The sequence below is a fragment of the Populus euphratica genome, unplaced genomic scaffold, assembly GCF_000495115.2.
Source record: "Populus euphratica unplaced genomic scaffold, PopEup_1.0 scaffold89.1, whole genome shotgun sequence".
Classification (NCBI taxonomy): domain Eukaryota; kingdom Viridiplantae; phylum Streptophyta; class Magnoliopsida; order Malpighiales; family Salicaceae; genus Populus; species Populus euphratica.
This window is the reverse complement of record NW_011499970.1, coordinates 596556-609851: the sequence shown is the minus strand read 5'-3', so window position 1 is coordinate 609851 and position 13296 is coordinate 596556. Positions and strand designations below refer to the sequence as shown.

Sequence of the window (13296 nt, the reverse complement as noted above, 5' to 3'; positions counted from 1 at the left end):
AGACAGAATACATAATCAAACTACCGATTACAGCAAATTAAAAGGATCAATCACATAGATATAGCAAACGAAGAAGCTCCAGAATAATCTCTGTGAAGCTCTTATACACTGACATACAAATTCTTAACAGGGAATATAAAAGTTCAGCCATGGTCCATTGCACAACTTGCTATACAAGAGCTAATATCGGAGCATAAATACTGCAAGCAATGTTCTCAAAGTTTTAGTGTAAGATCTGGCGCAGAATCATCTAAGTTCACTGGTGGAGTTGCCCCCAAAAAAATCATGTTTGAACTTCCTGCGACTACAAAACTTTGATGAGCATCGTCTGCCACAGCTACCTGTCGAAAACTGCCTGGCCATAACAACTCTGCCTCATCATCTTCCATGAATACTGGCAGACCTGCATAACCTTGATCAAATCTTGCACTGCTGCTTATTTCTAGTGACCTTACTGGTGGTGCAAAGTTTTGGTGCACTGAAGAATGTGCCTCTATCCCTAGGGATCGGAATGAGGATCCATGTAGAGGCAACGATGCTAGGCTGGCATACCTTTCCGAGAAAATACCCATTCTTATAGCACGCTTAGCTAATGTTCTTTCTCTCTTATGAGCGTTTTGGTGTCCACCAAGTGCCTGAGAGCTGAAGAATTTGCGCTGACAGTAATTGCAAGAAAATACTCGAGGTATTGCTTCAGCTGTAGTACGTGATGCAGGTTCATTGCTACTCTCACTTGTGCTTGACAATGAGAGTCCCACTGGGTCCCTTCCACCTAACTCATCATTATTGAAGCAAAGGGTTAGGTCAAGGGAAACCAATTCCGAACCAGATTGAGTTGCTATGGCATTTGTGAGATAGGAAGAGTTAGTGAGGCTGTCATTGGAGGGGGCTGCAGAAGTTTCTTGGTTTGATAAGTTGGAAGCTACTTGGCTGCTAACTTCAGAAACATTTTCTGAGGTGGCTTCAATTTCAAGATCAATAATTGGTTTCATCTTTCTTTGATGATTTTACTTGATACCACAAGGAGATACTTCACATTTATAGTTTCAGAGCAGGAGCCAGATTGAGTCAGTTGAAACAAGATGTTTTCAACCTGCAGAATTCGACATGATGAGTAAATAGTGTTCCACAGTTAAACTTGTAGGAGTTGAGAGCGATTGTGAAAGTTATGGCAAGAAATTTATCAGCAAGGCAACCTCCAAAAAAAAAAAAAAAAATTGGTTTCAGAACTCTTAAATCTGTTTAAAAACATGATGACAACTACTAATTTAGCACCAAGAGTAATGAAATTTATTTAAAAAAAATACTCAAGGAAACAAGCAAACAGATAGCAAAACAAGGACGGCAAGATAAGAACAATCTGAAGGTTGAGGCCGAGAAATAATCCATTATCATTTCCACAACATGAATGCATTATAACAGTCTCCAACTTTCGGTCTTTTGGCCTACGAGATTATTGCAACTAGAACAGCAACACTCTGCTATCCTAGTGGTTCATGAACCTTACCAAGCTCACATTCTTTTTACTGATAAAAGGTGAATTAATGACTAATGTTTGAAGCAAAGCCTAGAAAGCTGTAAATCATTTGATTGAACTTGTGCTGTCATAATCGAACCTAAGTGAGTTGATGAATAATGCATTCAAACACAAAAGGATTTGACCTCTGTGTCATTCCCTCTCTCCAGTGGTCCACTGTGAGCTACTATGAGGCCATGTTTCCTCCACGATTATATATATATATATATATTGGACAATGATGAAGCCATTAAGCATTAATAGAAACAGGACTCTCTTTATTTCAAGAAAAATGTGGTGAAAATAAAATTAACAACTGACAGAATAGAAAGAGATCAAGCTGCATCCTAATCCAGACAAAGTACATAGAAACAAGAAACATGTGAAACAAGCTAAGCTTGAAATCTCAATGGTTCCAAGCATTTTAGAACATAAAAACAAAGGGCAAGAGAAAAAGAAACAGATAGTCTCATATTACTAGACCAATATCATGTCATAAGTCAAAATATTGAAGGGCCACCATTTAGTTGAAGGAAAGGAAAGCACAAAGCCTATCAGATGAAGCGCAAAAAGGTAAAGTTAAAATCCTCTGTTCAAGATTAAGAACTTATTTGATTCTCTCTGCCTGGGGAATTATGAACAGGCACGGGTATCCGAATTTGATGCAAATAAGTCAAATTTGCAAGGAAGAGAACCTAGTTAAGTAAATATGAGCTAGCAGAAGTAGCAGTCATGCTTGAAGAAAGGGCAGATAGTGTATACTTCTATGCAAATCATGAATATTGATCAACATAGAATTTCACCACAGCAAATTCAGTTCCTTGGTGGTATTTAGGAGCTCGATTGATCAAAATTAAGTATCATGCCATTTTCTGTCGTAGAAAACAACAAAATCCACGTTTGCAGAAACTTAATTCATGTACTGCAACTAGGAAAAACAGAATAGATTGCTTTTGAAGAAGTTAAATCTCATTAGTCATTATCAGTGAAAGAACCTGAAGTAGGTAGAGTAGCCATCAAAACCACAAGAAGAGATTCCAAAAGAGAGAGGTAAGGAAAGAGCAGAAACAGAATAAGAACATCAAAGAACATTTATTAATCATCAAGTCACACACTTTCTTTGCAAAAAAAAAGAAGAAGAAAAACAGCAAGAGCTAAACAAAAGCTACTACAAAGAGAATAAGATAGCAAGTACGGCTTTCCCATCCTGAATAGAAAGTGAAACTTACTTCTGCTGCTGCTGCCAAGCTAGCTAGTGGAAATCAAGAACGAATGAGAGCACTGCTTGGAAACTCGAAACAAACATCTGGCTAACTAGTGCTATTCCCCTGAATGGTTGGTTGATTATCATCTCAAGACAAAACCAGCTTGTGGGTTGGTTTCTTTGTACAAATAGAGAAGTGATAATGGAAAGAGAGAGTGATAGAGATGATGGGTATCGATGTTTAATTATGGGAAAGCAAAAGGGAAGAAGAGAGAGTGGGGGGGACTGTGGTGGAGAGTCAGATAAGTCAGAGAAAAGGCGTTGTTGTGTTAAGATTAAATAAACCAAAACTATAAAAGAAAGGAAAAAAGCATTTATGACATATGACTTAATAGTCTCTCAACTTAACTGTCACAAAGTCTTAGCCAATGTACTTGGTGATGTTTTTGTTGATTTTTGAGCAGCTTCTCCTCATGACAATCAACTCAACTGCCTGCCTACAACCCAAAACACAAGTACTCCAACTCACAGCTACAACTGGGATAAGAACATATCTACAGCTTCAACAGGCAAAACAGTATAAGTCATTAGTCCCACAAAAAGATTCTCGCTTTCTCTCCACTTTAAAAGTTTATGCAGATAAATCCAGAGTGCAAGGGTTCAGTACTCATGAAGAGTGTTTAGCACTTGATTAATGGTTGTTTTATTCATAAATATATTAAAATAATATTTTTAAAATTAACAGTTAAAAGTGATCCAAAAATATAAAAAAAAAATTATTATAAACAAAATAAATATTTTTTTATAAAATACCTTCTAGAACACAATTACAAATTACTTTTTCATCTATCATATTTATCATCACCTTTCTTGTGCAACTGTGCGGGATTGTTGATTTAGTTTAGGATTGTAGTCTGTAAATGAATAAGAAAAATAATTTATAACATTTTAATATTGATATATTAAAATAATTCAAAAACATAAAAATATTAATAACAGATTATCTACGTATTTTTCTATGTTTAAAATTGCATCAAGTATCTTTTTTTTTTTAAATTTCATTTTAACCTGAACCGCAGATTTCATCGAGAGACAGGCCTTAAGAACCACCTGCTTTCTTGCATGACATGTATACGATGCCATGGCAGCATGTACTGTGTTTTTTTTTTTTTTATGCTCTGTGACTTGAATGGTGATCTTCACCGCAGAGACAATCAGACCTTAATTGCTCTCTTCCTTCTTGCATGACATGTAGAGGATGCACATAATGCCATGGCGACATGTACCTTTGCTTCATTTCTTAAACTTCCTTAAGACGCCTAACCTACCAAAAATCTGAAGGGACTATACACCTCTTATTTTATGCTGCATTATTGTTCTTTCTTTTGTATTTCTCTAGTCTTTTCCAATTGGCTCCTTCCCTGTGGTTGATTCCAGAGAGGAGGAACTGATCAATTCCTTTTGTATTGATGGCAGGAATCAATTGTGTGTGGTGTCATATCGCGTGTACTTCCTGTTACCTCTAAATTCCTCGCAGGCTGTTTGACATGGGCTGTGCAACATTGACCTTCATCAAATTACACATTGACCTTGATCAAATTCATGCACTCCCATTCTACCGTGGATATTTAAACAAAAAAAAAAAACTAAATTAACTAAACTGAAGGGGCGATGGGGCTTTTAAGCCAGTTCAAAAAAAAAAGTTCAATCCCCAAATTATCCTTTTAATTTAATTTTTTTTAAGGGTTACGGTCAAGGGTATTTTTGACATTTACTATTGATTTTTCTTAATTGAAAAGTCAACTTGTGGGAATTTTATTTTTTTTATTAAAATATAATATTATTTTAAATAAAAAAATATTACCTTTTTACAATATTAACACTGACTAGTAAAAAATACGCATACCTTTGGAGGAAGACCTTCGATACATCTAATTGTTATTTTCATGGTAATGAAGCATGTATAGCCTTTTTATATACATCAACACTGACTAGTAAAAGATACGCATACCTTTGAAGGAAGATGTTTGATATATCTAATTGTTATTTTCATGGTGATGAAGCATGTATAGCCTTTTTATATACAATATAATGTCAAAGATATTTATTTTTTTCATCCTTAAAAAACTTGTTGACTTTATAAAAAATCAGAAGGTTATGTTATTTGTTAATTTTATTGTGTTTGGTTTTTATTTTTTTAATTGTACCAATTTTTTTTTCATTTTCATCCTTTGGTATTTGCTTTTTATATCAAATTAGTTTTTTTTATTTTATAATATTTCATGTTTGACCCTCAATATTTTTAATTGATTCTTAGCCCTTTTACCAATTTTAATCTATTTTTAATTTCATTGTTAGATCCATGATCTTATTTTTTATTTTTTTTCAAATCTAGTGCTCATTCTCTGAATTTTTATTTTTATTTTGGATTCTTTTGTGAATTTGATTTTTTTTTCAATTTTACCTTTAAATTGAAATTTTGATGACATTTCAAGCTCGATCCTTGATATTTTAATTTTTAATTTTGATCATTAACTCTTTTATTAAATTTTAATTTGTTTTTAATTTCATTATCATATTCATAATCTTGATTTTGTATTTTTTTAATATGATCCTTATTCTCATGGTTTTTACTTTTTATTTTAGATTCTTATGTTAATATGATTTTTTTTTAATTTTTTTCCTCAATTCAAAGTTTTAGGTTGTCGTCTCATTTTTTTTCAAGTGTGGACTTTATTTTATCTCAGTTTTTTTTCAAGTGAGGTCTTTATTTTTTTAATTGCAATTTTTTTATCCTTAATTTTTTATTTCATCTTTTGACATTTGTTTTATTGGAATTTGATCTTCATGTTTCTCATAGTTTTTAAACCCGACTCAAAAGACAATCCAAGACAAGTACCAAGTTACGAATCAAGTGGGTTAACATCAACCAAGTTCATTGATGCTATAAAAATAAAAGGTAAAAATCACATTATTTTGAGAAAAAAAATAAAACAAAGGAAAATAATCAACAAGTTTTGACTTAGTTTTAACTAGATTTTTCTCGGGCTAACCAAGACATAAGTCAGCCAGGTTTTTAATCATTTTACACCGCATCAATTCTCTCTTAATCTCTTTTAAATCCATATCAATCTAGGTTCTAGATCACGAGTCAACCTACAAAGTCAAGTCATGTTTTAAAAAAGTGGATTGCTAGATGGGGTGCTTCTAGTTTAGTTATTAACTAGATTATAATTTTAAAACGTTAACGTAGATTGATATATTTTTTATTATTATATCTTTTTAAGTGATTTGTTTGCAATAAAACTTTATTATGTTTCAATTTCCTTTCAATCAAGTTAAATTATCTAGATAGAAGGTTTAGGCGTGTGGCCTAATTTTTATTAATTTTATTTTTTTAAATTTATTTTTTAAATTAAACTTTTTTTTTCTTGTTTTTACCTTTTATTGAATTATTTCATTTACATTATTTTACTTCCGAGTTTTCACAATCTTGCCTGATTTGACGGTATTTGATATTTTGATTATTAGGGATTGATAATTGTTATTTTTTTACTGATTTTTTTCTCTTTAAAATACTCGGGCCACAGCAAAAATCGTGCCACCTATCTTGTGTTATATTAATATCCATGAATCCAAGAGTTCGGGCAATTAGCAAGAGATTCAATTGTTTTATATTTTAATATCTTTGTAAAATAGCTGAATTACAGAATACTACTCCAAGTTCGGAGATGGTGTGTTGACTTTTTAGATTAAAACTTAATTGATTCTTTTGCTTTTTCCCATTTCTTGTCGAATGTGCCTTACCCGGCGGATCATAAATTACACATTGGTCCTCTAAGGTTCATTGAAGCAACAATTTGACCCCTTTTTTTAAGTGCATGTGGATTATATTTAAGAGTTGCATCGTAAATAAAGAACTTCATATTTTAGGCTCGTTTTTTTATTCGACGATGAGAGGTGTCTCCAGATGAATTAAGTCATTTCTAAACAAATTAATTGGTGCTTTATTGATATCGGTCTAGTGCATTCAAAATAAATTTATAAATTCTTTACGATATTAATGTTAAGATCTCAGGCTTTGATAACATAAAGCATGTATAGAAAGTTGATTTGTTTTTTTTTTTTCTAAACTAAGATCTCATGTTATGAAAAATCAACACACTTCCCGTAATTTTTTTTAATTGAGAGGGCATTTTAAAGGGTCTATTTATTTGCATTTTAAAAGTATTTTAAAAAAATTAAGATTTTTTTATTTTTTTATTTCAAATTAATATTTTTTTTGATGTTTTTAGATCATTTTAATATATTAATATAAAAAATAATTTAAAAAATAACCATTAAAACTTTTAAAATTCTATTAGGATGAAACCTAAATCATCCCACTCATTTGTCCTTAAATAATGTGGCAAATGTGTACCTCTTTCCCGAAAACTCCAACGAGGTAACAAAGGATGATGCTTATTGGTCAGAAATCAGTGAACCAAGAACACCGATGCCACCCTGCGTAGTCGTTGATAATCATGTCATCATCCATGTCTCTATCCACTTCCAGTTTCTTGTTACATTATAGTAAAAGTGTGCACAAAATTCAACAAGGCAATGGAGTTGTTAGGAAATTGGAAACAGCATTAGCCGAGATGAACTTGGTAGCTGCAATGGTGGTCCTATGCACATTATTTCGTTAGAATATCCTATTGAAGTTGACATGACTCCTCAGCGTCTTTCTTTAAAATATTTGTATTCCCACCATCTGCATTTTAAAAAGGTTGCGGTTTCCGCTAGCAATATTTGTATTCAAGAGTGTTGTTTTATCGATTTTTTTTCAATTTATGTTATTCTTTTTTTAAAAAATGAAACTATGTCAAAAAGACAAAAAAAAAACCCAATAAGAGGAAACAAAGATTCTAAGGATCATGATTATTTCCCGACCCTCATTCATCAACTTATCCCTTTATAGATTAATGTTGTTTAGCTTCATGCAAAGTGATGAATGAACTAAGTTATATTCATTTTTTCTTAACCTAACAAGTGATAAGAATTTGACTTGAGATATGGAGAAGCTTTGAATCACTTCCCTACTAGAGAGTTTGTGTAATTTCTATTCTTTACGAACCATCAAACTTAGGAGAAATTTTAAGAAAATATAAGAGAAATTTTAAGAAAATATAAGATGGATTCTTGTTAATTCAAGAACGGGTATGATCTTGTACAGTCAATCTTAACTTATAAAGAATTGATTATAAAAGTTTAGATTATACATACATATACTATAAAAAGGAAAATGGTGTTTGTAATTGTAAATTTTACCATTTTTTACCATAGTAGTGGCAAGATTGTAATTTTTTATTTTTAACAAATAGATTTTTCTTATCTTCTTCTCTTTTTTCTTAGTGTTTTTATAATTTTTTACACTGGTTTTCTTGAAAAAATATTATAGAAAAAATAAAAAATAATAATATTTTACTTTAACAATTACAACATTATTTCATTCTCCTGCTACCTTAAAAATTATCTTGAGATGATATATATTTTTATTAACATATATAATCTTTATTATATTTTATTATACCTAATTATTAACATTTTGATTCATAATTATATTTTTTATTAGACATCAAAAAAATATTTGATAAGCAGCAAAACGTGTTAAATAGATACGTTAAACATATTTTTATTATAAATATGAGTATAGATGATTCTCAATGCATTTAATTAAATACACGCATAATATTTTTAATTTATAATTAAATTAAAAAAATATTTGAAAAGTTTACATTTTTATTTATTAAAAAAAGAGATCAAATAATTAGTGTGGGTGTGTAGAGAGAGAGAACATAAAGTATAGATAAAAGCCTCCTATGTTTTGAATCCTCAGCACAAGCCTTGGATACCTCTTGTGACATGATTTATCAAGAATTTGTAGCCGGCCATTACACAACCTCCGAGCTCGGATAAAACCTCCAAAAAGATTAAGATCACTAATGAGCCATTATAAGATTTGTATTAAGAATAATACTGGCCTTGCTTTACAATACATCAAGTGCTACATCCAACCATACCTAAATCATTGCACCACAGGATGTAAATGCATGTGATAAGGTCGATAAACAATGAAAATAGTACAGAGGACATGGTACTAGTCGAGAAATTATGCTCGGTAAATCAACAAGATAAGCTTACACAGCTCTCTTTTTACACACCATGCGAAGAAGCTAAGAGCTAGGCTCATGGTGGTCATGAGATGCCTATAATCTAGGCCATTACAAGCCTAAACATCGTTTTATAAAATACTAATATTGTTACTTTCCATGCTAATTAAAGTAGTTAATAAGGCATTGATAGTGATTAAAAGTGATAATCCCCCATGTCGAACCAATGCGGTCTCGACAAATCATCCCAAAGTGATCCAGTTGTTAAAAAGATGCCGGAAACCGATGAAAGCAAGCACTGCCATGGCCAATAGAAAATCAGGGACGTCTCAAATTAGCTTCTCAGGGGTTATCCGATCCTCAACTTTCTTAAAAGAATCATTTTAGTCCCTACATCTCAGAAAATCCTCAATTGGATCCTTTGCATGCCACAACCACCTGGACATTACTCCTTCATGGTCCCCCACCACCAAGCACCCCACCCCACCCCACCACCACCGTGCATTTTCTAATTTCTGAGTAAACTATTTTTATTTAGTCCCTATGTCCTAGAAACATAACTATTTGATCCTTTTAGTTTATGAATCTCAATATCGAGCCCCTATATTTCTTGATATATTTTGTTTTACGAGCTGGCCATCACAATTTCATTGTTTTGCCCAGCTTATGATTCATTTCCAATTAATTATTTCAACCTCAACCGCTACAAACAAAATCAAAAGTCCATTTAGAAAGGGCAATTTGGATATTTAGAAAAAAAGAATCAACTCTAGTAACAGGACTATCTTATGATCTTCCAAAACTTAAGAAAGTAACTCACCATATCATAAAAAGAATAGGGATTAATTAATCTATCAGATGTTCATATTCATGCCCTATCAAACATATACTAGTTTCCTAAAAAAATTATATTATAATTAGTAAAAATAAAGTTATGATGGTAAACTGAATATAAAAATGAAGGCATTTAAGTCAAAAAAATAAAATAAAATTGAAAGTACTTGCATCTCAAATTCTCCTAATCTTAAAAATGAAGTCAAAAAAATAAAATAAAATTGACAGTACTTGCATCTCAAATTCTCCTAATCTTAAAAGTGGATCATGCTCCTAACTTAGTGGACTGCACAATGTACTAAGATATATGAGAGTTTTGAGAATTTTTTTTTTTATTTGCCAAGCATGTGAATATATATTAAATGTTTGCCTGCTAGTATGTGGATATAAATGATGAATTTTAATTAATCCAATCGAAAAATATTTCTTAAGTCTGCAAAATAGTTTTTCCTAAAATCTTATTCATTTATAGTAGGATTTCTCAAACTCACCTATCATAAGCAAAATAAAAAATCTATTTAAAAAGGTAAATTCGGATATTTATAAAATAATAAACAAGAAATTCTAGTCAAAAGATTAATTGATATTTTCAAAATTAAAATAAGGGACTTGCAAAATCATAAAAGGAACAAGGGCTAATTATACTTTATCCAATTTCCTTTTATCAAACAACAGGAGGGAGTGTGAAGCACATGATCCTAGACGAACTCTAAAAATTGTTTATCATAGTTGAAAATCCATGAAAAATATAAATAAGTTCATTGTTTTACTTTTAAGTTTTAAATCATCTCATTTTACTCAAAGATATTTTTATTTTTATTTTAATATAAACATGCTATTGAATAAAATAATATTATGTTGATAAATTACATAGCATGCATGTTATATTAAACATTTTGGTACTAGATTAAATTAAGTCACCAAAATATATTTTAAATGCTCAAATTTATTGTCCTATAAAATACATTTATACTAGTTACCTAAAGCATTTTTGTTATAATTAATAAATCCAATTATATATATTTTAGTTAACTAAATAACAAAAATGTTGAATTTCTTAACACCTCATATTTTCAAGAATTTTAGATTAATTTTCATGGTAAAACATAAGAATTAATGTTTGGAATCTTAAATTCCTTTCTCAAAAAATCTAGAATGTTTTGATATCATATGCCCTCCACTATGCGAGTTTTCCTTTGGCTTGTTTTTATTTATTTATTTATTTATTTAAGTATGCGAGTTTTCCTTACTTTCATGGCTCGTTTTTATTTATTTATTTATTTATGAACACACCAACTTGCTTAAGAATATTGGACAATCTACAAAATTATTTTCTAGTTGTAGTGATGAGGAGGCATATTTAATAATGCTAACCAGTCAGAATCGTAGTCTCTGATTGACTATTTAATTGAATTTAAGCTATAATATGTACTTATTGACTCCTTTAATTATTCCCTCGTGAGGCTTGCATTATCTTTGTTAATCATAAACATGTGGCATATGTGCAGATTTGTTAGAATCCACTTAGAATGGGATATGCCATGATGATCAGTTAGCATCTCCCTTTCTATATATATATATATATATATATATCCATGAATCATGATCATGAAAAACCCTCTTTGGACAAAAATTAAATCACTGAAGAATGATGATTTTGGAGCTAGCACCCACCCAAATGCTTTGAACCTTATCATTTTTGTTTGCAAGTTTGTGGAAGAGGGATCGATGTTCTGTGAACACAATTTTTTTTACCAAACTCATCTCCCTTCATTGTTGGGAAAGTAAATAAGAGTTTAAAGTCCTGGCCCGTAGTGGATCCATGATACGCAGTGATGTGGATTTTTTATAAAAAAAAATAATGTTGAGCTACAGAAAATATATTTAAAAACAAATTATGTAATTTGAGTTATAGATATAATAAATTGATTTTATTTTAATTAAGTAATTAAAAAAGTAAAAACAAAAAATGAACAAAAAAAAATGATGATGATAAAAGGAAGAAAATGAACAAAAAAAAAATGATGATGATAAAAGGAAGAAAAACATTTTTTCAAAAAAAAATTAACGTAATTCCTAAACAATTAAATATAGAAAGATAAAATTAAATTAAAAAAAATTAAAAAAATCTAGTTTTAATCAACCTGAGTTAGTATAATAAACTTGTAACCTAAGTAATAAGAGCTTAGCCAACCCAGATTGACCATTCAAACCTGCAATCCAAGTCATAATATTAGAATAACTCGATAGAAAAGAAAATGAAGAAAATCACAAAACTCATTGTTTTTTTTACCCTGTAAAAAAATATCGAATAATAAAATAAAAAATCAAATTAACCCTCAATCAACATGATTATAACTAAAAAAATCAAGTTGAAAATAAGATAACACCTTTGGATGTGAGTTTTAAAATTTTTTCTTTGAAAGTTATAAAGTTAGGTGATTAATTTAAATTGATTCATTTAGGTTGATTCGACTCAATCCAAAATAATATTATTTTAAGATTTTTTTAGAAAAAAAAAGGTTAAAACAATATTATTTTAAAAAGAAAAGTAAAGTAAAATCAAGTTTTTACCGGATTACAAGTTCATATGCTAAATTAACTATATCAATTCTCGTTTAGTATAATTTAAAACTCAATCTTGACCAAAGGTTGAATCAATAGGTCATTACATTAAACAGTCATACCATGCTATTTAATAAAAATTAACCAAAAAAAACTAAATTTCCTTAAATTATTGTGTATCAAGACACAAATTATTATTCATTATAATAATGTAGTTATGAATTTGTCCTAGGAAAAAAAACAATATACTAAGCTTTGAGGGTAAGATTATTTTTTTACCATGATATAATTGTTTTTTTTTAAATTGTATGGGGTTAGATTGATAATTTTATTTTATTTTGTACAATAAAATTACTAATTAAATTCTAGAATAAAATAATCTTATACCTACTACTATGGGATATTTTTGTATTTTCAATTTTTCAAGATAATATTATTATTTTATTGTCCTTAAAGACAAAACCAATTAAACTCTCACCTAAAAGATTTTTTTCATAATTCTACATTGTTTTTAATGTAATATTCAAGGGTGCTTAAGGGTATTGTTGTAAAATACATTTATTAAATAAAATTATAAAAACACAAATTGATGGTTTATGTGTGGCACGCGCTAGAGTGTGGATGATCTCTATGATTGGGCAACGCTTATAGTGCTTTCTCTTGTTCTAAGACAACGTTTAAAAGGACTCGCCACCCCAAACAAGATAAGACAGCACATGTGCCAGGAGACAACAATTTGGCATTGACAACCTTTTTTTTGTTTTGATAAGTTTTAAAAATTTATATTTATAAATTGGTTCATAATAAATTTTTTTTATTGAACCCAAATTCAAAGTTTAATACGTTATGAGTTTTTAAAATTTGATCAAGTTTATGATATTTGCTTGGTTTTTACAATTTGCTTTCAATTTCACCCCTATAATTTTTAATATATATTAAATTATTTATTTTATTTGGCATCAATTGTTTTTTAAAATTACATCATCCTAGGGTTTTTTTCTATTAACTTTTATCCTTACTATTTT

General features: G+C 29.9%; 1 protein-coding gene across 2 annotated transcripts; it reads right to left on the bottom strand.

Moving 5' to 3' along the window:
- LOC105139238 (zinc finger protein 4-like) lies at window positions 1-3191 on the bottom strand. Of its 2 annotated transcripts, none has more exons than XM_011045612.1 (2): window positions 2746-3191; window positions 1-1093 (listed from the first exon to the last, which is right to left on the bottom strand). In XM_011045612.1, exon 2 carries the CDS (start codon window positions 990-992, stop codon window positions 216-218), a length of 777 nt encoding a protein of 258 aa, XP_011043914.1. In that variant the 5' UTR covers window positions 993-1093; window positions 2746-3191; the 3' UTR covers window positions 1-215. The 2 variants fall into 2 exon arrangements, with proteins under 2 accessions (XP_011043914.1, XP_011043913.1); XM_011045611.1 differs by having other exon boundaries at window positions 2752-3191.
- Window positions 3192-13296: the final 10105 nt, after the last annotated feature.

What these genes read in the sequence shown, in the direction of transcription:
- LOC105139238 (XM_011045612.1), bottom strand. Translation starts at nt 992, where the DNA reads ATGAAACCAATTATTGATCTTGAAATTGAAGCCACCTCAGAAAATGTT.